This window comes from Ursus maritimus, unplaced genomic scaffold, assembly GCF_017311325.1.
Source record: "Ursus maritimus isolate PB19 unplaced genomic scaffold, ASM1731132v1 scaffold_26, whole genome shotgun sequence".
NCBI classification, from domain to species: domain Eukaryota; kingdom Metazoa; phylum Chordata; class Mammalia; order Carnivora; family Ursidae; genus Ursus; species Ursus maritimus.
Window position 1 is genome coordinate 14162985 of NW_024425119.1, and position 22416 is coordinate 14185400.

A 22416-nucleotide genomic window follows, 5' to 3' on the forward strand; every position below is an offset into this window, starting at 1 on the left:
CAGCCTTTGCTAGTCGCTGCTGGGTCCCTCTGCCTGTCTGATTTATAGACTATTTCTGCGTTCCTAGTTCTCCGAATTCTTCTATTTCCTATATTAACATAAAATTAGTATGTATCAAGTAATCTAATTTGAAAGGCTAATGAAGTGGTGAAACATTTAACTTTCTGTTCTTTAGTGGACTTTATTGTTGAAAAGTGCTGTACAATTGAGCTAATTCAGTTCAGCAGAGAAGACGGCTCTTTGCAGCTCTCAGGTTCTAGGATTCGGTCTTGTCAGCAATTCCAGCTATTAAGTTTCCTTTAGCTTCTGTTGCATTCATACCTCCCTCTGTGGCTGATGCCTTTGTTTCCATTCTCAAGAGACAGAAATCCAGATATTTGCCGCCAAATGTGGTTTTCGCGTGTGTGCTCTTCTTTCCTGGCTAGAAGTTCTGCTCTTTAACACTGTCTCTCATTGTGTTGGTGAATGTCTTGACAATAGCAAAGCCTTAGAAACCAACTTGACTCCTTTCCCTTAAAGCTTAGGTAAGAGTCTTCCGTGCTTCTCCCTCTAGATTCTGTCCTTATCCCCATGGATTCCTCTATAGCAGAGACACCTCAGAAGCAGGATAATCGCTCAGTCCCCATATAACTTAATGGAAAAAAACACAGGCTTTAGAATTGGACAGTCCTGATTTTGTGTACCCAAAGTAGCACTTACTAGCCATGTAGCCCTGGGAAAGTCACTTAATCTAATTTTTTTCCGTTGGCGCGATGGATTAGTTAGTAACTGATGGGTTGTCATATGGATTAAATGAGATAATGCATGTAAAGCATTTTGTAGAGTGCTTGATACATGGCAACAACTTACTAAATGGTAGCCGTTCATTGTACATTAACAACAATCATGTCTGCTGTTATTGGGTGGGTAGAGGATACAGAACCGAGACTCCAGGTAGGAAATGTGTAAAATCTAAAGGTGCTGCTCTATAGTTTTAAAGGAGGACTAAGTGGGGTATTATTTTACCTTTGTCCCAGTGGGTCATTTTGCACTTGACATATCCTCGGGCTTACCATGTACGGCCACGGGGATAAAAAGGAAGAAGGATGTGTGTAGACAGTGCATCTGAAGTAAGATGGATGGATGAGTAGGATTTCAATAGATGTGTAGGGGGCGGGGTAGGCAGGAGAGAATGCAGGTGGAGGGATACTGTGATCAAAGGAGCTAACAAAATGTTGTAGGGCATTTTCAGGCCACAAATTTAATCTGTGATGCTGGTGGCCCAGGACATATGTGAGAGCAGTGAAGGGAAAGAAGTAGTGGAAAATTGAGAGCAGCCTGCAGATGACCTTAAATGCCATGTTAGGAAATTGTATTTTATTCTCTGGGCAATACTGAATCATTGAAGGTTTTTTATTATGAGATAATACGAGGAGGTTTGGATTTCAGGAAGCTTACTTTATATAAACTGCATTGCTGGTTATGGCCAATAAAGCAACTCGAATGCCTACAGCAGGTGGACAAGACACATATAGTTGAAACACTTAGTGTCAGACAATAGGGCGTAGAGGGTAAATGTCCAGTTTGAAAAGGACAGCCATAGCTCTAGACACTTTTTCTAACTGATAATGGGGGCTGAGTGCTGCCAGTTAATCTCATTTTCAATTAGCAATAGCAATCCAGATTTCTGTCTTCCAATTTTTAAATTTAGCTGTTGATACGAATATTAAAAATACATTATGGCAGGTCAAACAAAACGCATCTGCTGGTTGGACTTTGCCTGTGGATTGCTAGTTTGGGACCCCTGGGCTAATGTTCACAGTCCTATCTCTTTGTATCTCCTCCAGAATTCTACTTGTGAACATTGGTTAGAGACATCAATAGTCCTCCTATAGCAGAAGAGGATGAGTTGGAATGAAAGTACAGAAACATTCTTAGGCAAGACAGACGTCTTGGGAGCTGGTGTCAGATGGCCTTGATCTTTGAAGATCTACCTCTTTGGTCTGCTGTTACCCACCTTTCAGAGTTATCTGATAGTTACTTTATCCAGGATTTTTAGTTGTACGCAGTAGGAAAGATTGGATGGAGTGTGCTTGCTCTATCCTAACTAGAATCAGAGCCCTTCTATGTAATTTTTAAGCTTTATACAAAAAGCTCTTCTCTAGATTGGATAGTTATTGAAAGTAATGCCTGAGAACAGTGTTACCCCATATATCAGCATGTCCAATTGAGGATCCAGTACTCGATATTCACTCTGTGCCTTGAATTCATTGAAATACCCCTATTCTAGTCTTTTAATTATTTTTGTTGTTATTTTTATTAAAGCACAGGATCATTCTGGCTTTATAGCTGGTGTAGCTTTCCTACCCTCGACAGGAGTTATTTTCACATTTAGATTACACAGTCTCTTTACGGTTGACAAGTACAATTTAAGTTTTCATCTAGATTTACTACTTTGTTTTGCAGTGCTGAACCATTTTTGTTGGAGAAATGTCTTCAGAATCAGAAAAGGATAAAGAGAGGCTGGAGCAAGCTGCCAAAATGTTTTTCTTTCACATGCAAGATCTTGTTGCCTTCACTAACACACTTATTGAATTGTTTAACAGCACTATGAATACCCAGATCCACTCCATGAATGTGAAAGAAGATGCTAAAGTTAAGGATGTCTTTGAACAAATCTTTGCAATTTTTAAGGAGTTGCAATCTGTCCTGGAGGCAAAGTACGACCAGATGCAAAAGGAACCTTTATGTTCCAAGATTGCAACAGCGGTTTGCTCTATGGTTGAGCAGAATACCAGTGTAAAGGAGTTGCAGCAGTCAGCTAAGGAAATGTTCAAAAATGTTCATACACCAGTCATTGTCGCTGCGCTGAACAGCAGTAACATCCTTGGCACTTTGGAATCTTCTCTTTCACTCTTGATGACATGTCCCATCATGAATCTTCAGTTAAGTGACCTCTATAGAAAAGACACTGAAGACCAATCAAATGCCAACACATTGGAGAAAGACAAAAGTCCGGGTCCCTCCAAAATCGGTATAGTAGACATCTTGAAAAAATTGCAGGATGCACTAAAAGCTGAGCATGTCAAGAACACCACTGAATCAGTTGCAGATCAGCTGGAGCAAATTGTCAAAACTCTGCGACCAATCTTAGAGCTTCTCCAAAAAGCCATAAATACCATGGAATCCAAGATTCCTGTGCCCAAGAAAGCCAGTGACCAGTAGGAGTGCAACAGTGGTGCTCATTTCTGTCAGAAAATCAGTTCACCTCCTACGAGTTTTGGGAGTATGTTCTAAGACCTTTGCTGCCAGAAATGTGTTCTATTAGGACATGAGTGCAAAGAGTAGTCACCCGGAAGCCCATTTACCTCACGTTTTGCTTAATTCAAATAAAAATAATCAAAGAAAGCCTGCTTGACATGGCGGTTCACTAAACATGACATATTGTTCAGAAAATCAAGGTAATGTATTACATTTGGGGATGTCTCTAAACATTACACATCACCTTAACGCATAATTAAAATAACCCTAAACTAATTTCCACTCTTGGTAATTCTATTTCTAGATTATACAGTGTGAAGTCCAGGTAGATGGAAACATTATTGTGAAATAACCTGGCAGAAACTACTGTTCAGGTGCAGGAACAATATAAAATAACCTCCTGCATTTTTAAAAGATTTTATTTATTTATTTGAGAGCAAGAGCAAGAGTGAGAGCGAGAATGAGCAGAGGGAGCGGCAGAAGCAGAGGGAGAAGCAGACTCCCCGATGAGCGTGGAGCCTGATGTGGGGCTCGACTCCAGGACCCTGGGATCATGACCTGAGCCAAGGGCTGATGCTTAACCAACTGAGCCACCCAGCTGTCCCCACCTTCTGCATTTTTGTCACTCCTATACCCATCTCTGTATCATCAGTGCCTTACCTATCGTAAGCCAGCACTAAATACTTTTGGTATGGTTTATCCAGAAGTTAATAAGAACAATGAATGAAGAATAATAGTTTCCTTGCTTACTTGAATAAGAACAGAGCAAATGATTTATTCTCGTCTGCCTCCTACTGAGGTCTTATGATTAGGAGCTATTGGAGGTTCAAAAATGGAAGTGCTCTAACCTTTCACAGAGAAAAGACCGTAACACTCATAGAAGTAGGATTTCTGAGATGCGCTCATATTGGGGAAGAAGCGTTAGACAAGTCCCTTTGCCTACCAGAACGGCTCTGGCTCTCATGCAACGGGAGAGAGTATGCTTTCAAGATTGCCCTATTCTACATGACAACTAATAGGAATGTTGTTGAGAATAAGAAAAGCCATTAATAACTCTAGTTCTTTGTGGAATTTTTCTTCGGAGAATACCTAAGTTTTGTCCTCATTCAAACACCTTCTCATCTAAAGTCTTAAATCCCATTTTCTCCTTTAAAAGTAAAACGTATTTCCCTACACTTAAAAATAAGGCCGCAGCATGAGAAACTAAAAGGGAAGAAAATTGTGAACATTTGGTGGAGAGGGGGAAGAAGATGCTCTGTTTATGTCCTTTTTAGCCTGCGATGCAGTCACGTCCACCAAGGTTGCCAGGTCACCTCCCCAGTTGTGGCAACTTTGAAGTTTCCCTCGCCCGAGTCTGGAGCTCAGCTCCAAAGCCAAGCCTGCCATTGGAAACACCTCTGTAATTTTGAATTAGGAATCGCTTCCTTGCTTCCTAACAGTAAGACCTTCAGAATGTCCCGCGGCAAGGCCCAAGGGGATCTGGGCCATTTCCAGGACTTAGAGGGCTTGGAGAAAGGATGAATTTCAATACGTGAACTCTGCATTTTCTCTCAGCTCCAAATAGCTGGCTTATTTTGAGGACGTTTTTAAGTTGATCCATTTGCTACCCTGCCCTCAAAAATACACATACATAAATGGGAGGCGGGAGGTGCAGCTCTCACTATGTTACTTTTTCTGAACCTGTGTGTGTTCAGATTCTCACCTGCCTTCTCTGTCTTAAGATTGTGTTCCAGGAGGGGTGTCTGGGTGCCTCAGTTGGTTAAGCGTCTGCCTTCAGCTCAGGTCATGATATCAGGGTCCTGGGATCGAGCCCCACATAGGGCTCCCTGTCTGCTCAGCAGGGAGTCTGCTTCTCCCTCTCTCTCTGCCCCTCTCCCTGCTCGTGATCTCTCTTGCTCTTGCTCTCTCTCTCAAATAAATAAAATCTTTAAAAAAAAACCCAAAAGCAAAACAAACAAAAAAAGATTGTGTCCCAGGATATTGCAACAGCTGGGGGAGTCACAAGGAAGTGAACGGGACAAGGGCCAAGAAAAGTTCTGGACAGAGTCTGTCTGTGAAATGACTGGCAGCATGACTGGTGGCAGTTCGAGGGAGGTCCTCTCCACACGTCAGTGGGAATGGCAGCGAGTGCAGCCCCTTGAGGTCAGGAACAGTGGGTGGTTTTCAGATGCTGGTGGCTTCTGTGAGGCTGGCCATCACTGACAGTGCGTCTCACAGACATCTCACCACCGAGGACCCCTAATCTGCCTGGTCTGGTGACTTCTTGTCCGCTGCTGCTTCCCAGCCTGTGGACACATGGAGGCAGGAGCTCTTAACACTTCTACGAGTTTTACGGTCTTTTCTCCTTGAAAGGTTAGAGCACCTCCATTTTTGAACCTGCAATAGCTCATTACTCTTATTTAGTGTTTCTCTCAAATTCTTTGTTTTGGGTTCCTCTCATTTTCTCTCCATTCCTTCAGGTTTTGAAAAGCAACCTGGGGAAGACTCACTAGTTTCTACCTCATATCTAGTTTCATTCCTTCTCCGAGGCCACAAGCACAGTGTGGCCTAACTGAATGAGGCAATAGTGTGGAGGAAAAGTGAACTATCCTAAAGCACAACAAAATAAAACACATAGGCACTTATTGCAAAAAGATAAGGAAGGGAGGGAGGGAGGAAGGAAGGGAGGAAGGGAGGGAGTCCTGTAATACTTGTAATACCTTTTTTTTCCCCCCACATTTCATCACTTGCCAATGTTTGGTCCGTGTTGGTGTCTCTGAAAACATCTAGTTCAATAAATGTTTGTTGAATTTTACCAAATCAAGATCTGGGTTCATAAAGTAGCAGTCAGTTTGATTCAGATCATTAGACAGCTCAGGCCAAGAATCACGGCTCTCCAAGTAAATCAAGCTCTACAGAAATTTTCTTCCACTGGATTTATTATGTTTTAAAGTCAGAGCAAATGGGGAGCTTCAGGACAATCAGATAGGCATATTAGAACACTGAATCGTAAAGACACAAATAAAACAATAAATGAAGCCAGAGTATTTTCTGTGTACACAAAAAGAAGAGAGGCATTGGTTAAAATCACTAGAGCGGATACTCTGCCACCTCCTAGAAGCCAGCTCTTTCAACGCGCCATGTGAATGTATTCATTTCATCTTTGAAGATAGCCCAGAACGAAAAAGCAGAAATTACAGGGAAATTTTCGAAACCGGTCTAAAGTTTCATGAACTTTGAATTGATTTAAACCAATGGTCCACTTCACAGGCTGCTTGCACAAAAACTTAGGACGCTAGGGAGAGATGGAATGAGTGCAAAGTCTGCACGTCCATCCCTAACCCATAAATGTGCACAGTTGGAGAGAATAACTTCTATCTCTGGAGATTGGTTCTATAAAGCGGCAGCCGGAGGAAGAGTTAAGTTATCTTTTCAAAAACCTGGTTATTCCTTTATGGATAATCCTGTAAGTCATAAGCCTGGAGGGCTTTTTTTTTTTTTTTTTTTAAGATTTTATTTATTTGAGAGCACAAGAGGGGGGAGGGTCAGAGGGAGAAGAAGGGAGCCCGATATGGGACTTGATCCTGGGACTCCAGGATCATGACCTGAGCCACCCAGGGGCCCCTGGAGGGCTTCTTAAACACAGGTTCTGGGTTTCTGATTGTTCGGATTTGGGATCAGGCCCTAGAGTTCACGTTTCTACAAGTGCTTAAGGGACACTGGTGCTGCAGGTGCTGGGAGCATGTGTTAAGATCACCGATCTAGGGGCGCCTGGGTGGCACAGCAGTTAAGCATCTCCTTCGGCTCAGGGCGTGATCCCGGCGTTATGGGATCGAGCCCCACATCAGGCTCCTCTGCTAGGAGCCTGCTTCTTCCTCTCCCACTCCCCCTGCTTGTGTTCCCTCTCTCGCTGGCTGTCTCTATCTCTCTTGAATAAATAAATAAAATCTTAAAAAAAAAAAAAAAAAGATCACCGATCTAGCATGTCTCACTCAGAAGACTGATTTCTCATGGAGATCCAATGTGTTAGGCTGACCTTTCAGCTTGATCGGGCGGCTCTTTCCTCTCCAGTCCACATTACAGCTTTCCTCTGCCAGACCTAGTTCCTGACCCTTGCGTACACTGATCATTCCTATATCCCCTGTCTCTCTTCTACTCAGCTCTCCTTTTTCCATCTGAAGCCCTTCCTGGAACTTCATTTCCAATAAAAAGCAGTATCCAACCATAGGACAGAGGGATCTCACTTTTCTCTAAACTCGAAGCACTTATTATTTGCATGTGTTTTAGCACTAAGTGCTTGACACAGACCTACGCTGACTTCTTCCGCTCACCCCTTGCTCCCACCCAGTGTCCCAAGGCCTCGCTCAAATGCTGCCTCCTCCCTGAAGCCTTCCTGGCTTCTTCTCTTGCCTCAGTTCTTTTGCACTCTTGTGAACAGAAGACTTGATATTCTGCTTTCTTTTGGTATTTCCTCTGTGACTTGTTCGTGTTTTTTTCTTCATTTCTCCCAAGAGAGTGCAAACTCATGGAAGATCTAGCTTAAACTATTCCACTTTTAATCCCCAAAGTGTTCTGTACATAGTTGGTTCAATAAGTGCATTAAGAGAAAAAAAATACTTGTAAGATGTTGGGAGGCTTTTCTACTGTCTCACGAAGGCTCACAGCAAAGCTTGTCCCCAGAGCCAGGCCCATGGGACTCTCTAGTCAGTAGCTGCTCACCAGCCAAGGTCCCTGGACAATAAATCACGAAAATTGTGTCTAGGGAAATTGCCTTATTAGGTATAGAGGCCAGTGGAAGCTGGGTGACAGAGGTGTGCTTGGCCCTGTTCTCAAAATTCTGTGTGAAGAATGATAGCATTAGATGCCTGAATTCTCAGTCAGGTGATTTTATGCAGCTAATTCCCCACCGAGTCTCTTCTCTCATGGTACCATCCCTTTAGAAAGTCCTTCTAGGGTCAAATGAGCAGATTGCACTTTCCTTGTTTCTTACCCAAATCTCAGAAAGGCTAAGGAGCATGGACTTCCATGATTTAAAGGGATAGAGCTGGTCCTCCCCTTCACTCTGTGTAGACCAATACCAGGGTCTTTGGAAATCAGGTAAAACAACCCCCATTGCCCCACTTATCTTATATACAACTGAGGAGAGCTGGAGAACATTCCCAGCTGTGAAGTTTGGTGATTTAGACTTCCTTGTATTTAATTACTGTCACATAGTGGGGACTTGATATATCTTTGATATTTGCTTGGTTATCAGATTTTTTCCCTCTCATATCTTCTCCTTTACATCCACACACATCCGCATGCTTTCCTAATAAATGTACCTAAATTTTTGATGATGATTTAAAATCCAATTTGCCATAAAGTCCCTCTGTAAATTAACTTATGAATTTAAATTCTAACTTTTGTATTATTTTAGAAACGTGTGGTACCCCATTACTGCCAGTGAATGAGATTTCATTAACATCTTTTATTAACTTTCCCTTTTATATCTCAGGTTTTCATATTTCCTCCTAAGCCTGCACTGGTTTGGTCTTGAATGCTGATAAAAATCTCTGAAGAAAATTTTACACCCGAATTATTTCTCTGGGGTTCAAAGCTTTTCCATTTGATGAAGAATTTGTTCTGTGCTTTCAAACTCAAGCTTTTCGATTTGCTCCTATTTAGGATTGCTAAATAAAAAAGAAGGAGTATTCATAACTCCTTTGATTGCTTGAGATAGGACATTTAATTCAATTATTTATGCAAATATATAATGTATTGATTTACGTAATTAAAAAAAAAAAGCCCAGGCTTCCAGTTTCAGGCATAGTTGGGTCTAGGGGCTCATATTCTCTCATCAGAACTGTTTCTTTCCATTTTTCAGTTCTTCCTTCATTGCGTTCGCTCTGTTCTCAAGGAGATAAAGTCTTCCCCACTGGGGGCGAGAGAGCTGCTAGCAGCTGTCGGCTCATACTCGTTCGGCTGTCATCAATCTCCACTCAATAAAAAGGCCCCCATCCCACTCCCAGTCCCAATTCCAAAAAATTACCATGACTGTATCTCACCAGCTCTGACTGGGTCCTTTTCTAGTCCACGATGAATGTCTGTGTTCTTGGAGAAGCAATATGCTGAGTTCCAGGTCTGCTCACAGGCAGTGGGCTGAGCCAGCCCTGCATCAGTGGATAACTGGGCAGAGTGGTTCCCCGAGGGTACGCAGGGTGCCCTGACTGGCGTCAAGCAAAAAGGCACAGAGAAAGCAAAACCACAAGGTTCTTTTATACTCCACTTTTGGAAGAGATGACGACACTGGTCCAAAAGGAGAAAGAAGCAATAACCACAGGAGCAGGGCTGTACTTTTTGCTGGAACCTGTCAAAACGAACACAAAGAGAACTTTTAAGTAGCAGAGTTAATTAAAAAAAAAAAAGACCTCATTTCTCCTTTGATTCACTTTTTTTTTTAACTTAGAAAATTCCTAATAAAAGTATTTGAGGTGAGCTACTTTTAAAAAAGTATCGTCTTAGAATTTTTCCTAACTGATAGAACTCCATTTGTTTATTTTGCAGATGAAACAGCACCAAGAAGTTCAGAGATTTACTCCAGGTTACCCAGCTAGTCGGTGTGTGAGATCTCCTGATTTTCCATCTTTATTGTCATCAGCGGCACCGTCACCATCACCATCACCAGTATCCTCATTTTTTTTTATTTAAAGATTTTACTTATTTATGTGACAGAGAGACAGCCAGCGAGAGAGGGAACACAAGCAGGGGGAGTGGGAGAGGAGGAAGCAGGCTCCCCGCAGAGGAGCCCCATGTGGGGCTCGATCCCGGAACGCTGGGATCACGCCCTGAGCCGAAGGCAGAAGCATAACGAGTGCACTACCCAGGTGCCCCACCAGTATCCCCATTTTAATTACCATCACCTTCATCACCATTATGAAAGCTAACATTGATTAGCAACTTACTCTGTGCTGTGGTCTGTTTTAGGCACTTGCTATCAGTTGGCTCATTTAAACCTCACGGGAAATCTACGAGGTATTTATTCTCATTATCCTCATTCTTCTGTTGATCAGACGGTGACACAGACATGGAGAAACTTACCAAACATCGCACATCTAGTATGAGGTGAAGGCAGCATTCCCACTCAGGCAGTCAGGCTCAACTCTTTTTAGCCACAGTATTTTTCTCCGTACATTGCAAAATGCTCTAAAGAGTAGGCTCTCCTTTTCTACCAGCCTTCGCTGACTATTTAAGGTAGGAAAGATGTTTGGGGGTCGGAAGACATTCAACTCTGTGATTGCCTCAGTATTTGAACATATTGCTTGATAGGATGACCAGATGATGGAGAAATATTTTCCCATTACTTTCACGTAATAATGCATAAAATCCTTTGAGTTTCCTGGAATTTCCTGGAATTCTCTATATACAAACAATATTTAAAATCCATTTTTACCAATAAGAGTAGACAAGGAAAATTAATGGTGCATACATATTTCTAAGCTTTTGTCAAAGTTCCTATTAAAATTATATTATCTGAATTCTCACAGGGACCTCGAGACCATAAAGACCACTTGAGCAGCTCATTCATTAGAATAACTCTCAAATATTTTTTTTTTGTTTTCTCTTCATTGAGGCTGAGATCATAAGGACCTCTGACTCTGTCCTTTCTCACTTTTTAATGGGATACAATTCTACTGAAGAGGTATCAGAGAATATTGATTGACAGTGAAATAATATAGTGGGTAGAAATTATGGTTATTGGAAGTGATTAGCTTGGGTGTTGAAGCTTTGCCCCTAGCTGACCTTTATGTTAGTTACTCTCATTGGACCCGAGCTTTCTCATCTGTAAAATGAGAGCATCTCATCTCAAGACTGTTGGAAATACTAGGATCACTACCATTCCCCTTTGCTTTGCTTTATGGCTACTATAATGATTAATGCTCAAATAAGGACAAACATACGGACATTACTATTTTGTAATTATACTCATCCTTCAAAACCACCTTTTCAGCCCCCTTCATAATAACTAGGATATTTAAAAAGCTTACTTTAATTTTATTTTCTCAGGTTAAAGTAACTTTTCTTTCCTCTCTCGTTACTTTTTCTCTTTCTTACAGTCATTAACATTTCTACCTCATGCTTTATTATTATCATTATTTTTACATAGACAATAGATTTAAGCGAATAAATGAAAAACATCTCTGAATTAAATGCAATCTACAAAATCTTTCATTTAAGGATAACTCACATTAAATTTACTTTTGTATTTGTTTTTGCTTTTCTTTAAACTATCTATTCAATGTCTTTTATTCCCTCTGTATCCCAGCTGAGTATTTTTCAGATTGGAGATTGTGATGCTTTAATGCTTTATCATGACCATCGCTGTAATAATGTGATAAAATGCGTTAGAATAAAAAACACTAGAATTAAACGGCATGTGAACTGTGAATGATTGTCTTGTTATACACGCGAGTATAACACACATGCATGTGTGTATATTTGTATATTTACGTGTATGCAAAGTGAGTTGTAATGTAGTCACAGTCACAGAGGATTGAGCCTAATATTAAGTTCTTAGTAATATTTTTGAACAGACAAATCTCCTGAAAGCAGTCTATAGAGAACATTGTCCTGGGCTTTTTGTCATAAAATATGGGAAAGGGTCTTACTTTTGTCCTTTATAAACTGAATAATCTCACACAAACTCTCTCAGCCTCAGTATTCACATCAGTATAGTGGGGTCAGTAACCAATGGACAGCGTGGTTGTAAGAATTAAACAGATAATGTGTGTGAAAACCTTCTGTGAATGTAATTTGCTACGTAAGTATCATTTTTTTGGTGGATTATCACCTAAATTTGGTCATCTCTGCCTTAGGGTATACAGTTCGGGGAGAAATACATAATTATTATACATTGTATTTCATGAACTCTGAATCTGTGAATTATATCAGATTGTTCAGAAAGAAACACTCGATCCCTTGAAAAAAGCAGAAGTTAAAACTGACAAGCAGTATATCTAGTTAATCTGATGTTTGGAGGCAAATGCTATCTATCTATAGCCTCTTTCTGTCAAAATGTTACCTTTAGAGAGTTATCTAGGAAACAGTTCACACTCAAACAATGGTAAGCATTGTTTCTTCTGTCTCTTCCTTTGTGTTTTTCTTCACTGTCAATATCACTGAAGCTCACAGTTGTGCCATTAAACTATTAGCCCACTTCCATGTGCAAAGTACTTTCCCAGAGTTTCTCAATTGTGATTGAGAGGTTGGATGCCAAGTACTGCCACAACATTCCCCTTTGCCCCCGTTTTATACATGAAGAAACAGGCTTATAGGTTGTCATTTACACAAGACCACAGAGCTACTAACATATATGCCCAGCCCTTCCTGTCTCCAAAGTGTGGTCTCTTTCCACCATGCCCTGTGGTCTCCTAGATTCATTCAACTACTCTTTCTTTCTCTCTTTCCTTCCTTCCTCCCTTACTTCCTTTCTTTCGTTTAAAGGTTTTATTTAATTATTTGAGAGAGAGATAGCAACAGAGATAGCGAGAGAGCAGGACCGGGGGAAAAGAGGAAGAAGCAGGCGTCCCGCTGAGCAGGGAGCCTGATGCAGGACTCCATCCCAGGATATGGGGATCATGACCTGAGCGGAAGGCAGATGCTTAACTGACTGAGCCACCCAGGCGCCCCTCAATTGCTCATTCTTTCATCCATTCGCCTGAGACAGATACTCTACTTCAAGGTTAATGATGCCATAAATAGGGAAAACTAGTTTGAGATAAAGCCCAGAGTAAAAGAAAACAAGGAACAGGAAGTTACTAAAATAAATAATATATAACAGTAATAGTAGCTGCAAGTTTTGAGTACTTACAAGTGTCAGAATCTGTTGTAGGAGCTTTTACATGCGTAAGTCATTTTATCCTCACCAGAATCCTATAAGGGAGGTTTCCTTACATTCCCCCCCCCGTATTACATACAAAGAAATGGAGGCACACAGGGACTAAGCCATTTGCCCGTGTTCTCACTGCTAGTAACTGGCAAAGTTAACATGTAAAACCAGGCTAACTACAAAAGGTGACTGTATTTTCTCTAGAAATAAGCGTAAGAATTTTGATTATGCAAAACATTTTAACAAATAAATCCTTCTTTGTGAATCCAGTGATACAGAACAGAGTACGTATTTGTGTGTTTACAGATTTTTGGCACGGATTATTTTCCTGAACAAAGCAACATTTAAGGACAAATAACTAACATAACATATTTTGAGTCTTTCAATGGGCATGAAAACATCTGTTTCTATGGTAACCAGTATAGGTCACTAGAGGGGTGACAGAAGGATTAGAAGGGAGAGCTGTTAGTGAATGTTTTAAACAATTTTTCTTTTGCAAATGCCCTTGCTTAAATATATTATGCTACCAATTTAACCTTTTGACTCTGAAGGCGACAGATTCCTGGGTACTCTTTGAATTTGAGAACTGTAGTTACAGGTTAACAGAACCAATTTTGAAATAAATCAAAGGACTGGGGAAGCTACACTCTCTAATCTGTTGTCTTTTCGTTGGGAGGATTACAGTGTCGTGGCTGACCAATTTTAAAGGTCTTTGTGTTGTCTTTTTTTTTTTTAAATTTTTAATTATGTTCAGTTAGCCAACCTATTTGTGTTGTCTTTCAAATATGATGTCTGTCAGATTAAGAGGGAACAGGAGAGGAAACAAGTCATCGGCTCAGAGGAACTTTTTGAAACTTGTGGTTTCTGCTTGGGGAAAAAAATGAAGGGATAAGAAACAGTCTCCTGAGAGGATTCCAGTTTCGTGAGGAATTAGATATCAGTCCTCCAGAATACCATCTGGGAATCCCTAGACTAAGGTTGATGGCAGACAAGAGCAGTCAGCTAGAAAATCAGGTCTGGGGACAGTCCACTGATCTTACTCCCTCCCAATGAAGGACTCCCAGAAAAGAAAAACACACCACCTCCCTCCTCCTATCGTTCATGTATGGCTCAATCCAATACTGCTCCAGGATGTTGGGATAAGTAGAGTGTTACTGGTCAGTTAACAGAAGTGACTTAAGGAAAGTTTCAGAAATAGCTTACTCATTGAGAAAATAGATACCACTGCAGTGAATAGCTGAAAGCATCATGAAATTAATCACACTTTTTTTTTTTTTTTTGTAATCAGTAGCAACAGGGGGATATTGGTTGTGTTTATGTCAAGATTATATAGTCTTTTGTCCTCAACTAAAGTGTCTGTGCGGACACCAGCCAATGGCAGCCTTGAGGCTTCCCTCAGTTGGCTTCTATATGAGGTTTAGGGAAAGCAGAACTGGAGGCTGGAGCAGCCTTCTCTACAGCTCTCAGCCAGAGCCAGTGGAGTCCAAGGAAGTCTAGCATCCCTGCAGCTTGAGCTGATTCTTCTTCCTCTTTCAATCTCTTAAATAGTTCTGTAGTTGTGCTGGCTGGGAAGACACTCCCGTGCCAGCTCTTGGCCCACCACACAATGTCTCTGACCAAAACATCGATGACCAGGGGTCATTTTATTCTGCCATTTACAATCTCTTCCCAAGACTGCACAGTGGTGAATTTCTAGGAAAAATTAAGATGTAGTAACTCGCATTGCAAATGACCACATTCCAATCAGTTATATCGTGGCTATAGCACCTTATTTTTGACTAGGGGTTGAATTTTCTAGAATATTTACTCTTTCTAGTAAATATTGAAACTGTTTTTAGTCAGTTGAGTTATCTGGTCATCTGACCCAAAGACCAGATCACTTGGAAGCATTGAAAGAGAATGCTTCATTTATTCACTCATTCAACAAATATGGACTTTTTTTTTTTCAACAAATGTAGATTGAACGCCTCCGTGTGCCAGGACACTAAAGTTAATATTGGTTGACACTTATTTACCATTTATTACATGCTAGGTCAGGTAGAAATACTTTAGCATTTTATATTTTATTTTATTTTATTTTATTTTATTTTATTTTATTTTATTTCCACAAGAACCCTGTGGGTCTCTATTATGATGCTCTTTACATAGTTGAAGAAACATAGGGAGTTTAAGCAACTGGACTGAGAACACAGCTAAAGAATGGTACAAGTTGGATAGGAATCCAGAGAGTGGATTTGGGGTCAAACTGCCTGGATTCCCTGCCCAACACTGAAATACTAGGTAGTCACATGTCTGCCCACAAAGTGTTTATAGAGCAAAACAAGATTACTGATTCCCTTAAGTATGATTTGTGATCTCAAATATCTGCTCAAGACCAGCCAGGCTTCCAGAGTCTAGCGATGTGCATGGCTACTCCAGCTAAGCCTTAACTCCAAGTTGAGTAGCTTCCTGAGAGGAAAGCAAAGATCATTAGATTAGTGGGGAGGGTCTCAAAATAGTTTCCTTCGAGACTTACGGAGTAGAGAATATGGGTAATAGTTTCTATTACACACTCCTTTTTTCTCCATCTCCTACAGTTTGAGGTAAATGTTCTACAACTTTTTATTTAATATATTTTCCTGTGCTCATCAAGCCAGTAGAAAATTTTTTGTCTCAACTTCATCAGGATGAGGATGAAGCAACAGTGTAGTTCCGAAGAACCGTGGAAAGTGGCTATGAATGTTCTTGTTTATTATCAAAATCTCACTGTTTGCTTCACACTCTAGTTTTCCATTCTCCTCTGCAAACACCAATCTCTTGGTTCTGTGAACAGATACTCATTTCACTCGTATTGCTGCCTGCCACCCTTCTGAGCACAGGCAGGAAGAGATAAAAGTATCGATAGGTCCCCTCTCCCCTGGTCTGTGTTTGCAGATAGGCCAGAGTGAGCAGGTCCAAGACCTCAGCGTGGGTGCCAATTTCAGGATCATGGTAACACTGCAGCCCCAAAACGCTGAGAAATGCTGATGGCCTGAATTACTGACAGTAGCGATAATGATGGAGTAGAGAAAGAGTCAGGGATATTTCCAAGGTAGACACGGCAGTTAAGTATTGAGTGTGAACACATGTGGATAAGGACGATCTCCTTTCTAAATCAAACAGGGCACAGCACTTGCCACAGAACTACCGTTTTGTGCAGGGACTGTGACTGGCAACAGACAGGGACGGAATGGGGTGGCCACATATTTTTCTAAAAAGGATCTTAACAATATTTTTTTGTTCTGTGATGTCTCCAATTTCTCCTGCTGCAGTTCATTTTTCACAATATCGTCAGAGCTCTTGCTAAAATACTGATCTAATTGAAGCTCTACTCCTTAAAAACTTCTAATGACATCTCATTACCTTTAGCATGAAGTTTGAAAGTCCTTAGCAGAATACAAGAGTTTGAACCATCTGGCCCGTCAGAAATCTCCCCACCTCAAGCAATCCCCTATTCCTTTTCTACTCCTAGCCTCTTCCTGCATCCTCTACCTCCTAAATTCCAGCCATCCAGAATTGTAGAGATTCCCTAGACACTGGCTGTTTGAAACCTCTGTGATTCAGCATATGCCTTTTTCTGCTTTCCATGGCTTTCCCCCTCATCTTTCACTGAAAACCCCCATTCCTGCTTCAAGTCCCACGGGGTCCTCTATCAAGAAGACTTTCTCACTTTCTCCAGAGAGAATGAGTAGCTTCCTGCACCGAGAAGCCACAACCCTTGCTTAAACATCTGGTGTATTGCTTAGTGCTTTTGAGTGTGGACATTTGCACATATTTCTATTTTTCATTAAACTAAAACTCCTCCTGGGACAGTGATTTTGCTTTGTTCATTTCATATCACCTGGCGCCTCCCATCCCAGTTCCTGAAACATAGAAGATGCGTAATAGATAAGAGTGAATGAATAAATCATGCCTCCGGCTTTACTTACAGCGCTCCTTACTCCTGTAATGACCATGACAAAAAAAAAAAAAAAAAAAAAGTTTGAAGGCAAAGGTAAAAATGCTCTATTTTAGGTGCTTTTTCAGTAGAGGTTTACTCCCTGTGTCTAGAATGCCCCACATATTAGTGCCACTGAAGAAACACATTTTTTTTCCCCTAGAGGTAGCTGGGGAGAGAGAAGGAGAGGGAAAACCAAGAAATGAGGCAGGTCTTCTCTAATTTGTCAGTTCCACCATTCCTGAAGGCCAATTTCCATGTTTTTGGCCTTTCCCCCAATAAGCCCACTCAGAAAAAGAACTTTTTTAAAAGAATAGTGGCCTGTGATCCTGATAAGAGTAGATTCCATTTAGATCGATAATCTAATACCTTTCAGCAGCTGACAGTTATATGCGCTCACGTTCCCAGCCGATTGCAGCTGCAACCAATTTCCTCTCGGGTGGGAGCTCATGTTTACAACTTTGAACACCTCATAGGGAGGGACCAGGACCTCCTCCTTGAGCGAGACTTCTTGTACAGGTGCACCCAGGCAGGTAAATATGGTAAATAGAGTTTGGTTCCCAAACTTCTGTGCTGCTTCTTTCAAGCGGGAGGTGGAGAGAAATTGGCCAAATCGGATGATGGCACCTCTGTAGGCTTCCAAGTAGATACCCTTCATCTCATGATGCACCTCAAAACACAGAGAGTCATTCTTCATGACCATTTCTTCCCGTAGCAGCTGGATTGCTGAGGTCAGGTAGTAGTGTAGGTATTTGAAATGGAATGAATGTTTATACTGCTGTGGAGACCTCCCAGCACTGGCCATGGCTCTAGTGAAGTCCGTGCGGACACTGTTGTTTGATGTATAAACCAAGATGGCCACGGCGTGTGTAACAGTCATGTTCTTGGGGAGATCTTTTGCTTGGTTCAGCCAGGTGAAGTGGGCATTTGCCCAGACCCTGTGGTAATTTCTATATACTTTTAGTTCTTTTGCAAAATAATCCCCTTGACTTAGCTTCTCCATGACCTGTGGGCTGCAGCCTTGGTACTGATCATCAAAGGAATCTGGTGCCAAGTCAAAGTCAATGTTAACTGCAACCTATAGGAAAACAAAAATCTTGACTTTAACTTTTCCAATCACATGGTGGATGTGGTGGCTGACTTGCTATTCTCCATAAAGCCAAGTCTTCTCAAAACGTATTTGCTGAGATAAGTTTCACCCATAATCAATACCCCGCCCTAGTACTTCCTGCATCAGTGACCTGTGCCAGAGATGGAATTTGGTTTGATAAATATTACTGAAAGCTCAAAACAACTCACCTCCTCAGGGAGGAAGTGATCCTTCTGGCATAACCAAAACCAGTATTTTTGCATAGTGCTTTGAAGAAAAACAATTATGATATTAAATTTATGTATACTTTCTGTCTCCCTTCACATTCTGTCATGGATGTTCAGGACTATCTCTTTTATGAATACCTAAGACTTGCATTAAGTCTTTGAACTTTATTTAAGAAAAAACTTCAGTGATGAGTAAAGTTGGGTTCTCCCAAGGGGTCCCCAGTAAATAACAGCCCTCTCTTCTGATCAGGATCTGATTTAAAAATTGAGGAAAAAAGAGCATGTATGAAATTTAAAAGATCATCTTTACTACTGAATTGTGGGGGCACACATCTTTAGGTCTGATGGCAAGTAGATTTGTTAAGAGTAAACCCCAGAACAAGGCAGACTTGCCGACTGAGCTGTAGACAGTGTTGGATTGTGGCCTGCCCAAAGATAAGATTCTCGTCACAGAGGAACACAGAGCTCATGCCCTTTTCTGTCAGACTAACTCCCAGAAGGAAGAAGAGCAGAGTCAAACTCAGAATGCCCAGTTATTATTACTGATGTTACCAATCAACCACATTTGCCCACCCCGAGGGGAGTGGTACAGTGCTCAGGAGTGTGCCTAAGACAGTCCCTTCTCCTAGAAACCAGGAGTGTGAAAAAGAATTTCCCATGGGTAGTCAATTGAATGTCAGTTATTAATATTTAGTCCATATTAAACTGAAGTTAGAGATTTGAATACAAGTTCATTAAGTATCATCAGTCTATTTTTTAGAGCCATAATTTCAACTATCTAAATTCCAAGATGTTTTCTTCTTGGCAAAGAAACAATGCTTTTCTAATAAACAGCATTCCTTATACTAGGAGATAAGATTCCATCTGGTCAATGTCAAAGATAGTACAGCTAAACTCAAAAACATACCATTTGGTGTTTTACTGTTATTTATGATGAGAAGACATCTAGGTGTGTGTAAAATGGAGCAGATTTTTTAAGACTGCTTAAATGATTTTTACCAATAACTCTTTTTTTAGAAGGTTTCCAAATAGGCCTACAGAATCTATTTAAGCCAAAACAAAACAAAATCAATCGTATCATGTTCTGTAACATCTTGTGAGCTCTGAACACTTTAATATATCACTAGATCTCAAATATGTACTCTGTTATCTCTTAACATTAGGTTATTTTTCATTATATTGAACTTTAAATTATAATACTTCTTTTGAGTTGATCCCTATGAAACAGTCGAAAGCCAAATAGGCTTTATTTTGCATCATTTGTCCTACAGAAGCAATGTTTTCCTTAAATTTTATGGAGAATCAAGAAAATAACATTATGCCTCCAGCTTCCATTAATGCCAAATTTATAAACTCTAAAGAATTCCACAATTTTTAAGAATAGTTTTCAACACCCTTCACTAGCATTATTGGTTAAAACATCTGAATGAGGGGTACCTGGGTGGCTCAGTCTACGTGTCTGCTTTTGGCTCAGGTCATGATCCCAGCGTCCTGGAATCGAGTCCCGCATCCGGCCCCTGCTCAGCAGAGAGCCTGCTTCTCCCTCTCCCGCTCCCCCTGCTTGTGCTCTCTCTCTCTCTCTGTTACGTAAATAAAATTAAAAAAAATTTTAAAAACAATGTCTGAATGAAATCAGATCCCAAGTGACTAAAGGTCATTTAAAGGTTGTCACCAGGAAAGGATCGCGCCCTACCTCCGAACTCCAGGTGGGTGTCTGCAGCGCAGAGAACAGCATCAGGAGAGGAAGCGGCCCCGACTGGAGCCAGATTCTCATCCCGGGGGCTGCAGTAGTCGTTGGGAGAATCCTCTTGCCTCTGGTGGTCAATGGACGGTATTCGTTGGTGTTACAAACCCTTCTCTGCTCTTGCAGCTTCATTGTGAAATAAGGGCTCCGCGTTCTCCTCCGGGATTTTCTTTGGGTGAGTTTTAGCAAGAACTTTCCTTGTTCATGTCTGATTGAGATTTCTGTCGACCACCTCCCACCAGCCGTTTCTCCCAGGGAAGCTATGGACTCCAGCTTATTTGCAGAGCTGAAATCTCTGCGAAAATAGGCAGATCTGTGCACCAAATAAGGGATTGTGAAGTGAACTCGTTAGTTTCCAATTGAAAAAAAAATCCCTTATCTAGTCTGTGTAGGGGGAATTCCAGAGGCCTGTTAAGGGTCAGGCTCAGCGGCTCAACCTTAACTTCTCAGGAAGACAGGAAAGGCACGCGCTGCACAGTGTTGGGGGCCAAGTGCCATTATCTGGAGCTGCAGGTTTCCATTGCGAGGGATGATTGGCTCACGCGGGCTGCTGGGGAGATGCCACCTCAAGGTGGGGCTGTGTCCCGCGCATCTGGTGCTGCTGATAGGCCCTGCCCGGAAGGGGCTGATAGGAAGCAGCTCACCTTTTAGGATTACTGTCAGAAGGAAGGCTCTTGTTGCTGCTTTTCCGCGGTAACTTTGAAAGTCTCCAATCTAGAAATGACACCTGTTGGGGTCACAGCTCTTCCCCGCTTTCTCTTCTGAAGGCATCAGAACTAGTTCATACTGGTTCATACTAGTTCAGTCTATAGTGAGTCCTAATGACTACTGTCTGAACAGCTGACCTCAATCCAAAGGAGGGTCCAGTGTGCCGAGTTAATGCTGCACACGCGCTCTTTGAACACCCTTTCTCAGGGGCTCCTGGGTGGCTCAGTCATTAAGCGTCTGCCTTCGGCTTGGGGCGTGATCCCAGGGTCCTGGGATGGAGCCCCACATCCGACTTCTCCTCTAGGAGCCTGCTTCTTCCTCTCTCACTCCCCCTGCTTGTGTTCCCACTCTCGCTGGCTGTCTCTCTGTCAAATAAATAAATAAAATCTTTAAACACCCTGTCGCAGGCCCTTCCCTTTCTAGGTTGAACATCTTGCCTCTATTCCCAGTCGTTGGGGTAATTGTTCTTGCAACTCTTTCCCATCTGCACTTCCCAGTTCGTTATTTAACTGTGAAGAGAAACTAAAGCCCATTCTTAAAAATTCTGTTATTTATTTTTTAGCACTCTAAAAATAGTTTTTCATCTAAATTTTCTGGTGATCACAGCTGTTCTTTTTTTTTTTTTTTTAATTTTTACTTATTTATCAGAAAGACAGAGAGTGAGAACCTAAGTGGAGAGAGGGAGAAGCAGACTCCCTGCTGGGCAGGGAGCTGGATAACTGGCTGGATCTTAGGACACTGAGACCATGACCTGAGCCAAAGGCAGATGCTTAACCAGCTGAGCCACCCAGGTGTTCCAGCAGTTCTGTCTCATTACAAAAGTTCAGGATATTCAGACAAGTATAAAAGAGGACACAAAATTACCCATAACCTATCACCTGGAGGAAGGTACTGTTTAGATTTAGATTTGGTGCTGCACTCACACACTCACACACATACACACTCACACACTCACACACTCACACACACACTCACACACTCACACATACATTCACACACACACACACATTTAGGACTGAAATAACATAGTATGCAACTTTTCATACTATTTTTTCCCTTAACATTTTTAATGTAAGCACATCTCTATATAATTTAATAATTATTGAAAACCTGATTTTTTCCACTGTTGCACAATAGTCCACGCGAGGTGCTACCGTGCAGTGAAATGTGGAGTGGATCCACGGATCTGTCTCAGAAGCGGATTGATCAGTGACTAGAACATAATAGTACCTACCCCATTGAATGCTTTGATCTGTTCCTAATTCTTAAGATAGCATCTGGTACCGAGAAATAAATGAAATAAAGAAATAAAACCAATTATCATTATTTGTACAAAGGTTTATTGAATAAATATATTGACCTGTGAATGTGTTTTGGACATAACATCTTTTTTTTTTTTTAAGATTTTATTTATTTATTTGACACCGAGAGAGACAGCCAGCGAGAGAGGGAACACAAGCAGGGAGAGTGGGAGAGGAAGAAGCAGGCTCCTAGCGGAGGAGCCTGATGTAGGGCTCGATCCCATAACGCCGGGATCACGCCCTGAGCCGAAGGCAGACGCTTAACCGCTGCGCCACCCAGGCGCCCCCATAACATCTTTTTTTAAAA

At 41.4% G+C, this 22416-nt stretch overlaps 2 protein-coding genes across 2 annotated transcripts; one reads left to right on the top strand and one right to left on the bottom strand.

Moving 5' to 3' along the window:
* Positions 1-2469: 2469 nt before the first annotated feature.
* CUNH12orf60 (chromosome unknown C12orf60 homolog) lies at positions 2470-3204 on the top strand. Its single transcript, XM_008707031.1, has one exon. The coding sequence runs from the start codon at positions 2470-2472 to the stop codon at positions 3202-3204; it is 735 nt and encodes a 244-aa protein (XP_008705253.1).
* Positions 3205-7124: 3920 nt separating this feature from the next.
* ART4 (ADP-ribosyltransferase 4 (inactive) (Dombrock blood group)) lies at positions 7125-20511 on the bottom strand. Its single transcript, XM_008707032.2, has 3 exons — positions 20050-20511; positions 17409-18117; positions 7125-9565 (listed from the first exon to the last, which is right to left on the bottom strand). The coding sequence occupies exons 1-3, from the start codon at positions 20230-20232 to the stop codon at positions 9474-9476; spliced, it is 984 nt and encodes a 327-aa protein (XP_008705254.1). The 5' UTR covers positions 20233-20511; the 3' UTR covers positions 7125-9473.
* Between the last annotated feature and the right edge of the window lie 1905 nt (positions 20512-22416).

What these genes read in the sequence shown, in the direction of transcription:
- ART4 (XM_008707032.2), bottom strand. Translation starts at nt 20,232, where the DNA reads ATGAAGCTGCAAGAGCAGAGAAGGGTTTGTAACACCAACGAATACCGT. An exon ending in CACCCACCTGGAGTTCGGAG is followed by an intron (nt 18,118 to 20,049) that starts GTAGGGCGCGAT and finishes GTTTTCCTATAG; the next exon opens with GTTGCAGTTAACATTGACTT. An exon ending in TAACTGTCAGCTGCTGAAAG is followed by an intron (nt 9,566 to 17,408) that starts GTATTAGATTAT and finishes TCGTTTTGACAG; the next exon opens with GTTCCAGCAAAAAGTACAGC.
- CUNH12orf60 (XM_008707031.1), top strand. Translation starts at nt 2,470, where the DNA reads ATGTCTTCAGAATCAGAAAAGGATAAAGAGAGGCTGGAGCAAGCTGCC.